Source organism: Podarcis raffonei, chromosome 9 (assembly GCF_027172205.1).
Source record: "Podarcis raffonei isolate rPodRaf1 chromosome 9, rPodRaf1.pri, whole genome shotgun sequence".
In the NCBI taxonomy this organism is placed as follows: Eukaryota; Metazoa; Chordata; class Lepidosauria; order Squamata; family Lacertidae; genus Podarcis; species Podarcis raffonei.
The window spans coordinates 5,339,979-5,356,735 of record NC_070610.1 but is presented as its reverse complement, the minus strand read 5'-3'; the positions used below and the strand labels follow the sequence as shown (position 1 = coordinate 5,356,735).

The window sequence follows — 16,757 nt, the reverse complement described above, 5'->3', positions numbered from 1 at the left end:
AGTTCTGAGGGGTAGCACACAATTTTGGCCTCTGTGACCCTTGTCTACATCCCACTCTGGCCCCTCCTGCCTGTCCACACTGCGGACAGCTGCAAGTTCCGGACCAGCCAGCCTGAGCTACAGGCTGCTTTAAGTATGTACACAAACTCCAAATTGAGAACAGATGTGGTATCACTTGTTTGGCTGTGCACTCATAAAAAGCCTCAACGACCATTTTGCATGTTGGAAATAAATACATTTTTGTTTGGAAGAGCCTTGCAAAACATAGTTTTTCCATTTAAACCTCCAAGACACACTTTTCACGCATATGCATGCATTATTTGCTGTCGCTTCCTCTTTGTGCTGTATACCATTATAAAGACTTGAAGAGGAAAGGGAAAGCCCAGCCTGGATCCCACATTTCTGCTGGAAGTCATGGGCACGTCCTCGCGAAGCACATGCAGACAACTTTTTATAGATACTCATCTCTAAAGACACATGCAAATACCAGATGAGGATCTCATGTAACATGTTCCTCCTGGACCACTCTTGAGGTTGCACGTGCCAGTGGTGGGCAGGGCCAGAGGCAAAGTGGGCAGAGCAGCTAGTGTAAATTTTACCAAGAGGCTGATTTTACACATACACACATCTCCACCCTCCATCTAGGCAGCCAAGAAGCATTATCAGAATTCAAGGACACAAACCAGCCAGGCAAGAACACTCAAGGAAGGTGCAAAGTGTAGGGCTGGGGAAGGGTGCGGAGGAGGGAGAGACTGGGGGTGGCCAGAAAGGGAGGCCTGGATGGATATGTCTCCCCATCCCAGATATATAACACCTGCCTCTGGGAGAAGATCCATCCCCCCTCCCCGAAGAGTCCACCCCTCTGCACACTCTGAGCAGCAGGCAGATATCAGTATGGGCAGCTGGATTATCTGCTGGAAGGCACAGAAATTCAGTAATTGCCATATGCCTGGTAAGAATGTGGTGCTGGGCGGGGGAGAAAGTAATCTGCCTACACTGCTTCCTGCTGTCTCCATTGCACATGGGCCCAAGGGCTGGATCGCCACCTCTGATGCAACTGACTGTATTTATCTTCATAAATCCAATACCAAGTAGAATCATGACTTGTCGAATGCAAACACATTCGGTTTGACTGCTTATTTCTTGTTTCTTACCTGTACTTATTTAGTGATTTTCACATGCCTAATTGTCACGTGCTAACAAATGACAGCCAAACTCTTCTGTCCTGCTACTCTGAAAAATCAGAAAAGGTTTATGTCTTTCACAGTGTTTTTATATATGCTACCATAAAAATTATTGAAATTAAACATCAAATGACCTTGTAATTGGCTATGTCCAAATGATAATACATGAAGTGTATTTTGTGGCCTGGTTGTGTACATTTGTGTATATCTATAGTTAGAGCATGTGTGTTTTAAAAGGGGAGTTTACAAGTTAGACTGTCTTATTTTTAAACTGGAGTTCATATGTGAATATTTTCAAATCTTCAAACTGAGCTGTATTTAGTGCATGCCATACCTTCCCGTGAGCTGCAGCTTTTGTTGTTTCTATCTCTTTTATTCTGTAGCTGCCTTAATGTAGTTTCTGCATATATTTTGTATCTGAGTTCCCACCACTACTACAAAGAGTAATAAACTCTGTTCTTCGTTAATTCATTTTTTTCTTATTCAAAAGTATTTAATGTGCAGAAGCAGATCTAAATGCAATTGGGAGACATACCGAAAATCAGTGGGGAACTACCCTCCTCAAAGTAGCTTCTCAATTTATTTCCATGGAGGCAATGCAATCTGAGCTCTCACAGCTAGCTTGACCAGGGCCCATGTATATTGCATTCTATAGCAAGTCATGAAAACCTCATTATCCATTTAGTGCTTGCAAATTTCTTTCCCCTTTTTATCTCTTCTTTGAGCCCCCTTTAAGTCTTTTGTACCATTGACTCGTATTAAACTCTTTTATAAAACATGCAAAATTGTATACTTGCAAAATGTTGAAAGACTTTGTTCTGTTATATGTGCATTTATGAAATGGTGTTGTCCATGTCTCCCAGCATCCCTATTTATTTGCTTATTTAAGCCTTTATTTATTTTGCCTTTCACATACGGCAGGGTGTACAAAAACATCTATACTTTAAAGCACAAATTAAATTGTGATTCAGGGCAAATTTAAACATAATGTTATGATCCCAGCAAAAGCCTTGAGCATAAGCATATTTTCAAGAGGTGCTAAAACACTTAGCTAAAGGGGGAGTTGGTGCTGCCACAGAGAAGGGCCTCCTAGAATCATAGAGTTGGAAGGGACCCCAAGGGTCATCTAGTCCCCTGCAGTGCAGGGATCTCAACTAGTTCATGCATAACAGTTGGACTTCCAACCTGTGCTTAAAAACCCCCAAGGAACGTGCTTCCACTGTCTAACTGCTCTGTTACTCTTTCTGGTTACTGCCAAATGTACTTCTCCAAAGTGCAGCACAACCAAGAGAATTTCCCCAGCTGTTCACAATGAAGGATTGGGGTGGTATGAGAGAAAGCACTAATTAAAGCTCCTTACTAACAGGCAGACTGCCTTGGCATACACGTTAGGTAAAGGTACTCCTGACCGTTAGGTCCAGTCGCGGACGACTCTGGGGTTGTGCGCTCATCTCGCTCTATAGGCCAAGGGAACCGGCATTTGTCCACAGACAGCTTCTGGGTCATGTGCCCAGCATGACTAAGCCGCTTCTGGCAAACCAGAGCAGCGCACAGAGATGCCGTTTACCTTCCCACCAGAGTGGTACCTATTTATCTACTTGCATTTTGACATGCTTTCGAACTGCTAGGTGGGCAGGAGCTGGGACCGAACAACGGGAGCTCACCCCGTTGCAGGGATTCGAACCACCAACCTTCTGATCGGCAAGCCCTAGGCTCTGTGGTTTAGACCACAGCGTATTGGACTCCAGCTCAAATTGCCCTGAAGCTGCTCTTGAAAAGATTTCTACTGCGGGCACTTTCACACTAGTACCTCTGATATCTCTGTTCCAACATAGATGACTTGCAGTTGTTGTTGCTTTATCATGTGCCAGTAGTTCCCATTCTTGAAGTATAATGCCACACTGTTTCATTGTTGCTCTCAGATTGCCCTTTTATTTCTTTGTTCTGGAAACCTTTTTTTTATCAAGCCTCTATAAAAGAGATGCTTGTGGAGGTGGTCGTGAAACATTTGGATAGTATGACCTGACTAACAGCAGAGGCTTCATAACTATGCCATCTGCACTTGACAGCTTGGCTGTTCTATATTCAGTTTCAACTTTTGATTCACAAGGCAAAAGTGTGAATTTGTTCACCACCTGGTAGAAGTAGCTTCAAATAATTTTTGCTGGGACATATATCTATCTGGAAGGTGGCTGAGATAAAACTGGGGCAGAATTATATAATGCCCCCACATTGGCTGGTTCTATCAAAGTGAAAGAATTGAGGACATTGGTTTATCTGAAAATAAGAACCTCATTAAGAGATCCTATACTTCAATCTATTATAAATGAGGAAGATCAAAGGCCCCGTTTGGGGGTGGGGGTTGCTGAGATTTCTGCAGTCCCTGTAAAAAAGGTCAAGGACCTCTGACAGTTAAGTCCAGTTGCAAACGACTCTGGGATTGCGGTGCTCATCTCGCTTTACAGGCTGAGGGAACCGGCGTTTGTCCGCTATGCAGACAGTTTTTCCGGGTCACGTGGCCAGCATGACTAAGCCGCTTTTGGCGAAACCAGAACAGCGCACGGAAATGCCGTTTACCTCCCTGCCCGCCAAAGCGGCACCTATTTATCTACTTGCACTTTTTGGCGTGCTTTCGAACTGCTAGGTTGGCAGGAGCTGGGACCAAGCAACGGGAGCTCACCCCGTCGTGGGGATTCGAACCACCGACCTTCTGATCGGCAAGCCCTAGGCTCTGTGGTTTAGACCACAGCGCCCCCTGTGGGTCTGGGGAATTAGAGGAAACAAGTTGTCCTGATCCATTCCAGATCTAATCACTCTGGTAAACAGGCTACAACAGGAGACAAACAAGGGGAATGTGATCCTTTTAGCTTTTCTGGATCTCTCTAAAAACCAGAAACCTTTGAAGCAGTACTCACACTCTGGGCCTGGGGAAAATGGATGTAACAATGGCCTCCAGGAGCAGGTCGTGTCCATCTCTGAATCTGTGGCAGTATTTCTTGATCTAGATTTAAAAACTGACGCAAAAGGTTTAGCTGACATAATTTTATTCAGTTGTCCTTGAAGTGGGCGGAAGTACAGGATGACCGCTCAGTCCTCTTTGAACAGGAACAGCTGAGTATGAGACTGGCCCAGGGCAGCAAAATTCAGACTGAGCAGCTGCAGCAGCATCTGTCTGCAGGATGAAGAATCAGATGGTACAGGACAGATGCCCACCTGACAGCCAGATCTGAATTTGTTCAGGCAGATACTCAGAGCAGATACTATAGTGAGCATGAATAAAAAACAAAGCAGAAAAAAATGGAAAGGCAAATCCTACTAGTCGCCCCCCTCCCTCCCTCCTGAACTTTAACCAATGCATCTTCATCTTCTTTGCAGTCTCCAGTGGGCTGATACTGCCAAGAAACATGCAAATTCTTCTCCCCTTTTTCCTTCCCAATGATAGTCCCTCAAAGCAAGCTAGGAGGTGAGCGAGTGGGAGATTGAAAAAGTTCAGGATTACAAGAGTTAGGCTTGATTCACTTGGGAGGGGGGTGTTGTGTTTTACTGGTACAATACGATACGATAATCTTTATTGTCATTGTCCTATCCAGAACAACAAAATTGAAAAAATCTACAGCAGACATTCAAAAACCAACAAGCCTGCTATCCCAGCCTGGTTAGCCCCTTAAAAACTCTGATACCCCATAACTGAATACAATATACTATAGAGACTACCTTACACTGTGTTTAAAACCAAAATCGCATTTGGATAGAAACTGTTTCTCAGGCGGCTAGTCCTAGTCTTTATAACTCTGTACCTTCTTCCAGAAGGCAGAAGCTGAAAGAGATCATTTCCGGGGTGCGCACTATCCTGCACTATCTCTGCAGTTTTCTTATGGCACTTGGAAGCATAGATTTGACCCAAGGTGGGGAGAGGGCACCCAGTTATTCTCTCCGCAGTCTTTATAACCCTGGACAGCATTGTTTTTTCCCTGACCATGGTGCTCCCAAACCACACACAGAGACCATAAGTTAATACACTCTCCACGGTTCAATGGTAAACTGCCATCAGAAGGTCCTTTGAGAGATTATTTTTCCGGAGGATTCTCAGAAAATATAACCTCTGCTGTGCTCTCTTCATCAGGTCTTTGCTGTTTTCTCCCCAGGTTAGGTCATCTCTCAACTCCATTCCCAGAAATCGAAACACCGAGACCTGTTCCACACACTTTCTTGCTTTCTCATGATGCACTTGATGTTCATCATGTGTTGATACTGCTAGTTCTGGCCCTTTATTCCAGGCTTTCTCAGGGCAGATTTGTGCCAAGCTTCTTTAGTTACTGTGTTTTCCTCCTGCCTATCATCTCATGAGCACCAGCTGCACAGTCTTGATATCGGCGAGAGTGGCTTCCTTCCTGCAAAACCTATTTGGCACTCTTTTCTAAACCTTCCTCCTCTGCCTCATCCTTGGCCTTACAGTGAATCTGTGGGAAGAACATTTTAGCCTCCATTTCACTGATATGTGGTCATAATTAATCCTTATTTTTAGATGCTGCTTCTCAGTGTGCATCTGCACAGCTCTAAGAATGTTTTCCAATAAATAATGCTTCTATGTGTTCCTTGAACAGCTACAGGGTACAGGCTGAGATTCTCCTGCCTGGGATGACAAAGGAAAATAATAATGAAGCCTAAACATGCAGGAAGAGGGGCAACTGGCAGTGGAACACACAATGGGAGGTGGAGGGTCATCAATGGCAGGGGTATTTTAATTTCTTTATTTTATTTCTATCTCTGCACCTCCTTTGCTCCCCAGAGAGCTCTGGTTGACAAACAGAAAAAGGGTAAAAGAATACATGTTTAAAAAATGAAAAAGTATTTAAAATATATACAAAACAATTACAAACATCTAAAAACATTAAACACATTTAAAGAAACATTTCAAAACAGTCACATACTCTCACAGCCTAATAATTCCAAGGTTGCTGGGTTCTGTATCTTTCAGCCATCAGACTCCTGGCCTGGGTGAACAGGGACTTTTTAAAATGCCTCTTGAATATTGATAATGAGAAAGATAGAAACAACTCCCCAGGAAGGGCAATTCCACAAATGGGGAGCCACCACTGAGAAGATCCTGTCACAAGTTAGCACCCATCAATTGCAGCCGCAACAGGGGATTTCCAAAGTTCGGCACATCAGTGAGTTATTTTCTGATTTAAATCAACCTGTGTAATGTGTCTGAGGAAAAGGCAATGAGGCTGAAAAAGCCTGCCTTGCACTTCATCAACAGAAATAGGAAGTCTTCACACAGAGGGGCTTAGCTTGGAATGACTATTCCAGCAATGGCAGATGCCCACTGCGTCAGGTAGGGCAAACAGGAGAGGAGGTCACAGGGATGCATGGCGAAGTTATTCTGGTTTCCTCCCGATCCTCCTCTCTTGCAAAGATAATGTGGACACTTAAGAGTTGCAGTTTTACAAATACCTAGCACCCAACTGAACTGATAAAGTATCTTACCTTGGTTCTGAAGGAGTCTCTTTTGTCACAGTGGCTTCTCTGATGGGAAAAACATTATGCCTCCTCCATTATGCCTCCTCCACCTGTTCTTGTTTTCTCCCTGTCCTCCTTTGCAAAAAACCAGTGGGCACTTCTAACTCTGCAGTTGTGCAAATACTTAACAACTTAACTAAATAAATGAGTCTCGTACCTTGGATAATAAGCTGCAATAAAGGCTACCTGTGTGGCCTCCACCTCTCCTTCGAGCCACCCTGATCCTCTCCCCCTGGTCTTTATCCTCTTCCCTTGCAAAGAAACCAAGCACCTGTGAACACTGCAGCAGTACAAGCATCTAAGAAAACAAGAAAATTATACTGTGGTTCAGAAGAGGTTGATGTAGATGGTTGTATTTATTTGCTGAGAGAAGATTACCTGTGTCACCTCCACCTCCTCTTGCAGCCACCCCAAGCCTCTGCTCCTGCTTCTTATTTCTCTCTTCCCCATCTTCTCCTGCAAAGACCAGGGTGCTGTGTGATTAAATAGGGTATTACTTTGGTTCTGTAGAGAACTGCGCAGTCAGCTCAGGGCTGTTGAAGCAGCAAGGCATGGGGTCCAAGCTGTGGGAGTTGGGTTCCATCTTTGCATCTGTAAATGCACGGGTGATTCCTCCAAATCCCAAGAAAATCAGACCTACACAGTCCTCTCAAGCCGCATGACACTGAGAGGTAGATGTTAAGAAGCTTTTCCCCACAAGGTGTCTCCGGGTCTTCTTTTCATATCTTCTTGTGCAGAAAGTTCATCCAATTATCTTTCAGATTGACAAAAAGTTTATTGAGCCTACTGTTGAAGTCTGGAATTCCTGGATCATCCATTTCTCAATGGACATGCATAAAGGAGGGAGGACTGACAGAGCAGGTCGGTAAAGAGCCCCTCTAGGAATGCTTCATTTGTGAGTGTTGCACCTGGAAAGTTCAGGGGCTTTCATGCCTGTTCGGGCTGAAGAATTGACATTTTGATTTTCTATATATAGAAAATAATTAATTGAGGTTGCAATCCTGTACACACTTAAGTGGGAGTAAGTCTTGTTAAACTCAACGCAGCTTACTTCTAAGTAGATGTGCATTATTATTATTATTATTATTATTATTATTATTATTATTATTTATTATTATTATTAATTATTTCTATACCACCCTTCATCTGAGAATCATAGGGTAGTTTACAATATATGGATTGTATAGGATTGCACTGTTAAGTCCTAACCAGCAAGGAAGACTGATGAAGCAAGAGAGAAAATGAGGATGAATTTACAAATTTAGGGGGAGGGAATCATTTCAGAATACTGCAGGTAGGATTATCACATGTTTGAATGTAGAAAGCTCTCTCCAGAGAGGCTCACCTGGTGCCATCATTACATGCCTTTAAGCACTGGGAAAAATATTCCTCTTTACCCAGGTCTTTGGCCAATAAATATTCTATAGCTTGTTAAAGCTGTAGGTGGGGTAGGGGGGCAACTGTTACTAAGATTAATTTATTATTATGCTGTCTGTTATTATACTTCTTCTTCTTCTTCTTCTTCTTCTTCTTATTATTATTATTATTATTATTATTATTATTATTATTATTTTATTGATGCTGCATAAAATGTGGTCTTAATATTGTACACTGCCTTGGGATCTTTCGATAAAGGGTGATATTAAAAAATCAAATAAAGAACAACAACAATAACAAATGGCTGAAATAGCAGAGCAACTTTAAAAAGGCAGTGGTGTAAGAGAAAGGGGAGGAAAGCCTGGCCAAAGCTAAGATTTTGGTGCTGGAAAAGTGTAAGATTCATTGGCAGGAAAGCCTCTGTAAAGCAGCAAAACAAAAAGGCCCATTCCTTTTTAGCCATGCTGCTCACCTCTGAAAGTGGCAGTTCACATGCGGCATTCAATGAATGTACAGTCTGTGTTGACAACAGGTGAGCTGCACAAATCAACACATAACATAAGCACATCACCCAATTTATTGGAAATACCATGGCTACAATTGTAAATTACCTGGAAGTAACTGCCCCCACTTCTGACTGCATATATTCCGGCTTATACAAAAGGTCTTCAGTCAAGTGATACACAACCTTTAGCTAGGGAAGGCAGAGAAATTCAATTAGCCTCACATTCAAAGGCAAACCTACCTGATCAGCATTTTCCAGAACAATGCACAACACAAAACACTGCCGCCCTTCAAAATGGGCACTTCTCTGAATTTTGCAGTCCATTTCTCCAGCCAAGTAATGTGTGTGAAAATTAAGAAATCAGGGTAAAGTTTGCATTTATTAGTGAAAGTGGCATACAAAAATGGATTATATAAGGAAAAATTGATTTGAAAAATGTGTATATAGGCAAAACTGAATATATGAAGACAAATTTTCACTATAACACTGCTAGATTTTAATGATGATTTTTTTTTTCAAAAACAGATAAATCACAAACTGATACGACAATGTAAAGTGGGAAAATTAGAAAGAAACTGAAAGTGACCTATGTGATTATGCCTTTCTTTAGCTCCTCATTAGAAAAGCAAATAATCTTGGAAAGAAGGGTTACCATTTAACCTGCTCATGTAAACTATGAACACCATCAAAGAAGAGGAAATCTAACCTCTGCTTGGTTATTTTCCTCATTTTCCAATTTATGCTAATGTGTCATAAACAAATTTGAAGGCTTCATCATCACCCCACTCATTTGCCGCAGCAAGGAGAATCCAATAATTTCTCTGGTGTACCAGCAGGTGATAACATTGGTCCTTCTCAGAAACGTCCTAGAACTGTGCTGTTCCTCTGCTACACCACTGGATGACTTGGAAGAGGGGGAAATAATCAGCCATCAGCCTAGTAAAGGATGAGGGAATGTAAGCCTTGCGGTTGCTTGCGTGCCTATCTCATAATTGAAGACTAATTGACTTAGGGGTGTATGATGGGCCTCCCCAGAGCCTGCCTGGGTGTGGGGGCCATGGGGAGCCAGGAACAGAACTAGAGGTTGCTCTGTGGCTCTGAACTAAGGTTGTCTGACAGGGCAGGAAGAAAGGAAGAACTGCCATGACTGGTGGATGGGGCTTTACATATTTAAATATTGCAATGTTTAAATATGAGGAGCTTGCTGCAGTTCCTTTGCTAACCAATACATTTGTGGCCTGGTATTCATCCAACATCTTATCTTTTCCTGACTTTTGTGTGCAATAAACTTTCAAAATGCAACTTCCCTTGCCCATGCTAAGTCAAAACTAGCTCTGAGGTCTGTCAGTCATAGCCCCATCTCTTCTTTTTAACAAATTTGTATTTTACACATTGCAAACAAATGGAAATACAGTAACCATTATCCATTGCCTCCAGACATATACTTACACATTCAGCAATCAAACCTATTACTTAACGTAACCTCTCCACAGAGAACATTGAGCAGCTGGTATAAGAAGTTCTTGATTGTTGTCATTAGCATAGTTAAAGAAAGGCGTTCGTGTTTTGTGGAAGGGTGTCTCTATTTGTTATGCCTTTAATTGCCCTCCTATGTCTGGTGAGACGCTCAGACATTGCTGTAGCCCAGATATTGTTTTCCCATATGCAGGGCCATAGCTACGGGGGGCTAGCCAGGCTCCCTCTCAGGTGAAACCTCCAGAGGGGCAACATTAAGGCTGTGTGTGTGTGTATGCAAATGCGTGTGTGGGTGGGTGCCCAACTGGGTCTTAGACCCAGGTGAAATCAAGGCTAGTTTCACCCCTGCCATGTGTTCAGGGGTATTTCAGTCTGGTTCTTCCATTGCTGAGCTATTGCTAGTCGTTCTGCAGTTAGTAAGAAGCCTACTCGTTTGCTGTGGCACAGCGTGGAGCCTAAGTCTGTGTCCAAAGATAGTAGGGCTAAGGCAGGACAGATCCTGAAGCTGAGGCTCCAATGCTTTGTCCACCTCATGAGAAGAGAAGACTGCCTGGAAAAGACCCTGATTGAAAGATTGGGGAAAGATTGAGGGCGCAAGGAGAAGGGGACGGCAGAGGACGAGATGGTTGGGCAGTGTTCTTGAAGCTACCAACATGAGTTTGACCAAACTGTGGGAGGCAGTGGAAGACAGGAGTGCCTGGCGTGCTCTGGTCCAGGGGGTCACGAAGAGTCCGACACGACTAAACAACAAAAAAGGCAGGATTTGGAGAAAGGGGTTGTCCTGTAATTGGGGTATAATGGAGAATAAAAAGGTAAAGGTAAAGGGACGCCTGACCGTTAGGTCCAGTCGTGGCCGACTCTGGGGTTGCAGCGCTCATCTTGCTTTACTAGCCAAGGGAGCTGGCGTACAGCTTCCGGGTCATGTGCCCAGCATGACTAAGCCGCTTCTGGCGAACCAGAGCAGCACACGGAAACACTGTTTACCTTCCCGCCGGAGCGGTACCTATTTATCTACTTGCACTTTGACATGCTTTCAAACTGCTAGGTTGGCAGGAGCAGGGGCCGAGCAACGGGAGCTGACCCCATGGCGGGGATTTGAACTGCTGACCTTCTGATTGGCAAGCCCTAGGCTCTGTGGTTTAATACTCTATTCCAAAAGTTTTTAACTTGGGGGCATTCCCACGCAGCTTTTCCCACCCCCTTCCAACATAAAGAGAAAAGGGAAGGGGTTATTTCCCCCCAGCCTGATTGTACCTGTGCCATTGTGCCACCGGAGGGTGGCTTTGAGCGAGACCACCTGTAAGCAAGCAGAGGTGTAGCCTCATCTCTTAGGTGCTTATTTTGCATTATATGGGGAAAGCATTGCCAGACAAAAATGGAGGGCCTGAGTCCCCAAGGCTATTTCAGTGACACTGTGCATATCCTGCAAAAGAACAATTCCTTACCAGCTGCAGATGCAGAAGTAATTTAAAAGTCAAGACATAAGAGGCATAAAAACATTAAGTAACTGCAAGTCATACAGTGTTCAGTGGGATCTACTCCCATGTAAGCATGCAATGGGTTCCATATATTACTTACAGAAGGAATTGTGGGCCCTTTCTGGCTTAAATCTATCCAGAAACTAAGCTGCTAATACTGAACAGGTTTCTTGACAGGGTGACTTGGCTTTTAAAAGTCTGCTTGTGTTGGTTAATGTTGTATTTGGTAAAACGGAAAAATGTAGATATGATAAAATAAAAAAGGAGAATTCCCTGGATGACTAGATCCAGGTTTGGGGCAAGTATTCTTTGGTGAGAAAGCCCCAGCAGAGATTTAAAATCAGAAAATGCTATGGTTTAACCCCTCCATGCAATAATTAGAGTTAAGCATGTTGGTTATATGAGGCTGGATATATCCCACATTTTGTTAATTGCCTTCACTCTCAGAAATCTTCAATGATACATAAGGAACTGGAATGGTGATTTAATTACCAAAGATCTTATACTGTATTATTTGCTTTTATGGCTATATTTGATTATTCTAATCACATGTTTTTGAATGAGAATCCTGGCCTATTGTGATTCTATTATTTGGAAGTTTGTAAATAATGCATTTATATTTTTATCAATTTTTGTACGTATTCATTACTTTTTCTGCCGTGACAGATGTGCAAAGCAATGTACAAATTTACAATTAAAATCACAAAGTTAGTTCTACAGACTCAGCTCAGATATATAAAATTTTAGTATTTTGCACCACAAAAATAGGATAGCTGTTGAAACACAAAAGACTGCAAAATTTGACTTGTGTAAAGCGAAGCATAATAAATATTATCCCCTTTTTTGTCTTTTTCTTTCCCTTTTTGTTCTAGGTGTGAGCCACGGAAAGAAAAATGATGTGCAAGTAGCTGGAGGAAACCTTTATGAACAAAGTTCTAAAAAAACTAGTCACGACTTTATCGCTGCTGAATTTAGGGGGGAAATGTTCAGAAATGAACTCCCTGTAAGTTGTGTAATAGATGTGGATAGAGTTGCTCCAGAAGATGGTCTGGCCTGGTCTTGTAGTGAATCCGAAGGGAACCTCAGTTTTGAAGGCTGCATTGCAGAGTTAAAATCTTGCCGAGGGAGGATGCGAACAGGTGTCTACAGGACATCAGATCTTCCATCTTTTATTGCTGCTAAGAGCGAGAAAAATAAGGATGAGGAGTGTAAAGCAACATTTGTATGAAATTGCACTATGCCTGGCTCCAGAAACTTCATTCTCCAAGGTCATTGCAAGCACTAGTACATTTATTGCTTTGGAACATAAACACAAGCTGCACAATTCCCTTTTACTAGGAGACAGCGAAACTTATTGACAGCATCTGAGAAAATCCACCAAAAAAACAACAGTCTTGTTATAAAATTTACTGGAAAAACATACACAAATTAGTACATAAATATGTTTTAAAATACATATTTCTGAATGTATCTTCTCACAAAACAGGCATGCCAACTCAGAGGGACCGAGGCAGTTCTCCCTCTCCCCCCCCTTGGTATTTTTGAGGGGGCTGAGATGAGCCAATACTCAGGGGGCGTTTGGCTCTGCTCCCTGACATTGTGCGAGCTGTCATGCAGCATCACATAGGGGCCCCCCATCCCCTTAAGAAGATGGCACCTCTGTCACAAAATATGCATTTATAAATATGTGTTCTCTAAACATAAGCATACATAAGTGTATTTTATCATGAAATAGACATTTTAAATGCATTTTAGTAATTTCTTGGGGTGAGAGCTGCATTGCAAAATTCGAAGAAGTTCAATATCTGAAGGTTGTTCTCATCTGCATAATAGTCTAGGCAATGTGTATAAAGTCGGTTTCCATTCTCATTCACAAAGATCACACTTCTTGAAGGTCCCTCACCTGAACTTCTCTAGCTATTCCCTTTCAGATATAAACCTTTAAATTAAATTAAAATTCAGAAGGCTAACAAGACGTGAAGTTAAATGTGTTGTTTAAAGTGTTGTTGTTGTTGTTGTTGTTAAATGTGAATAGAATCAGCAGGAGGGAGATGTCTGCTGTGAGCCTAATAATTATTACCCACCCACTCAGCTGATTCTATTTACATTTTGTTAAAACCTGCATGTTAAATCCACAGATCCATTTAACCAGTCTCTAGTCTTTCATGGGCTGAATATCAACTTCCATGCTGGGAAATAAGTATGGTAAATGAAAATACATAGGATCACCAGCATGGAAGTTGAATATAATAGTCCAGGATATCTATTCCTGCCCTAGTTCAATATTTTATCTTACGAAAGCTTTTTCGTGCTGCAAAACAAACAAACAAGGAAAAATGCATATATATTGTCTCCACTGTCAATCCATAGAGTATTTTTCATTACAAGTTGAGGCTGGCAAAGGAGACAATTTTAATACAAACTAGGCAGTCCAAAAGGGGAATGGGGATCATGTGGCTCTCAGTGTTGTTGAGCTACAATGGTCATCCCTGACCATTGGCCATGCTGACTCTGGCTGATGAGCTACAGAGTCCAGCAACATCTGTAAGGCCAAAGGCCCCCATTCCAGGATTTATAATTCTGAAATTACTCTGTGCTGTATCAGGACATAGAAGGCCCTCAGAAACTAGTATGGAGAAATTCTGTACCTCCGGACTGGAAGTTTTATCAGTAGAAGAGAAGGCCTTAGGAGTTGCTCCCAAAGTGAAGCGGGAAGAGAAGATTGGTGAAATCCTGGCCCATTGTGTGCACCATTTTCCTGGCTACAATCACTTAAGTGGGACAAACAATGACAACATTGTGGTTCCATAGAGTGGGCAGAAAGTAATGCAGACTGTGGAGATACTTTCTTCTAGCTGAGATAGGTACAGCCAACTCCCAATTTACACACGGGTTACATTCCCAGGCACCACACGTTCAAAGTGAAATTGCATGTATTTGAGACACCATTGAAAAAGCCTGCAAACACCCAATTTTGCCCCTGTTTTGCCCCTTTATGTGACTTTTTGGGTCATTTCCAGGTTTGGCACAATGCGCACATGCACAGTCATGCACATATTGGACGTGTCTAAAACGGTTGCTGCCTGTACACTCGTTGTGGTGGTGTGATAGGATGTAGGAGCCCCTGTTTGAGGTGAAATCACCAGTTGTCATCTCCTTATACTTGGTAGGTGTGTATATGTAGCATGAGAAGCGTATGTAAATATGGAAACACTTTCATTATACAATTCAGCTGAAAATTTTACAGGAAAATGTTACAGGAAACTGTCAGAACAGACCCATGGCTTGTGGTGGGAATCCAGCTGTGTGGGTTGCATAGCCAGTGTTGATCTTGCCACATCATTGTATTCTTCTGGACATCGGATAAAGGAAAACATTAGTGTCTTAATCTTAAATTTTCATTTGGAATTTGAGTAGTAAAAATCTGTCATTGGGAAATAGCTGTAATTTAAATATCAGATTGTCCATCACTTTTCAAAGATTATGGTCCATTTTTTTCTTTACAATGATATATTATTACAACTTACATAAATCAGTTATTTTAAAATACTAATTTTGTTTTGTTTGAAGTAAGAAATAAGAAATGCAATTTGAGCTTCAGAATTAATCCATTTGTGTGTGTAAAACAAGAATTCAGTTTAGCTTAATTAAGAGCACAACATCTTGTTATAATGATGCTAAGGAATCAGTCTACAGTGTAATATACGAATGATCTTGTAATCTGCTTGTATGATATTAAAGTAATATTAAATATTTCAGTCTTTCCTGTTCTTTCCATGTGAAAAGAACTACGAGGAGTGATTCATTACATTGGTTTTTAAAATCTACAATAGGAAGGAAATTAAGGCTGAAATTCTAATCCCACTTACTCAAGAGTAAACCTCACAGAGCGCAGTGGGATTTATTTCTCATTGGCCGTGGATAGGAATGCAGTCTTGGTGCACAGAGGCTGCCTTTGGGAACAAACACTTCAGAAAGAAGAAAAACGAATAGGCACCTGTGTACATCAATGGATATTTAAATAATGTATATTACAAAGCAGTTTCTGGATTCATAATGTTTTTTTAAAAAAATTGTTTTTTTGTATAAAACTGAGGCAAATAGTTTTCACAGGCAGAGTAGTTGTCACAATGGTGGTTGAATGGATGGACTGAAAGAAATTCAGTGGATTTGTTAAGTTGTGGGTGAACATTATCAGACAACACAGCGATTCTCCAAACACCTCTTGTTTATTCACAGGCCAGAACAGAACTGAACTGAAGGGTTCAGCCAGCCTGCTTATATAGAGCTCCAGTACAACGTAACTGTAACACTTTCTGCAACTATCCAATCACTGAACGTCACTTTCGATCCCTTATTTGCATATGTGGACCTGAACTATCTACAGTATCCCCCTGCTGACCCAGGGTGAGAACTTCAGTACATAACAGGATTCCTCTCATCCCTAAATTCATTTGGAAAGAGACATTCCTTTAAGTACTGAGCTCCCAAGCTATGCTGTATTTATGAGCAGGACAAAATGAAAACAACTTGCTTACATTATAGGTCAGGAAAAGCTAGTGAGCTCTTCAGATCCTGGATTAGAAAGTATATTGCCCATTAGACAAGTCCTGCACATCGACGCAGGACAGCAGGAAGCAAACAGATCCACTTTAGGAGGGCTGCAGCAGCCTGTAGTGCTGGGGGAGAACAGTCCGAGATTTGGCTTAGCATGTCATAAGCCAACTTTTGGTTTAGCATGGCTGAGTCATAGAAGGGGGTGGGTGGTAGCCAGGTAGTAGTAGTAGTAATAATAATAGTAATAATAATAATAATAATAATAATAATTTATTTATTTATTTATTTATTTATTTATTTATTTATGCCCCGCCCATCTGGCTGGGTTTCCCCAGTCCCTCTGGGTATTTTTTGCCCTGGGTGAAGCCTCCAGAGGGGCACCATTGAGGCTCCCAGATTGTGTCTGCGTTTAAGCAAATGCATGTGGAGGGTGCCAAACAGGGTCTTTGACCCAGGTGAAATAAAGCCTAGCTTTGCCCCTGTGCGTGGTCACGTTCTCTCCTTGCTAACCACAAGCTGTAAAGGTAAAGGTAAAGGGACCCCTGATCATTAGGTCCAGTTGTGGCCGACTCTGGGGTTGTGGTGCTCATCTCACTTTACTGGCCGAGGGAACCGGCATACAGCTTCCAGGTCATGTGGCCAGCATGACTAAGCCGC

General features: G+C 42.1%; 1 protein-coding gene across 6 annotated transcripts in view; it reads left to right on the top strand.

The window, feature by feature from the left end:
- Positions 1–13,518, top strand: part of RGS12 (regulator of G protein signaling 12) — an 81,875-nt gene extending 68,357 nt beyond the window's left edge. For all 6 annotated transcript variants that reach the window (XM_053404301.1, XM_053404297.1, XM_053404299.1 and 3 more), the window contains one exon: positions 12,416–13,518. In XM_053404301.1, the coding sequence (XP_053260276.1) occupies positions 12,416–12,771 (356 nt within the window). In that variant the 3' untranslated portion in view covers positions 12,772–13,518. The remainder of the gene's footprint in view (positions 1–12,415) is intronic.
- Positions 13,519–16,757: the final 3,239 nt, after the last annotated feature.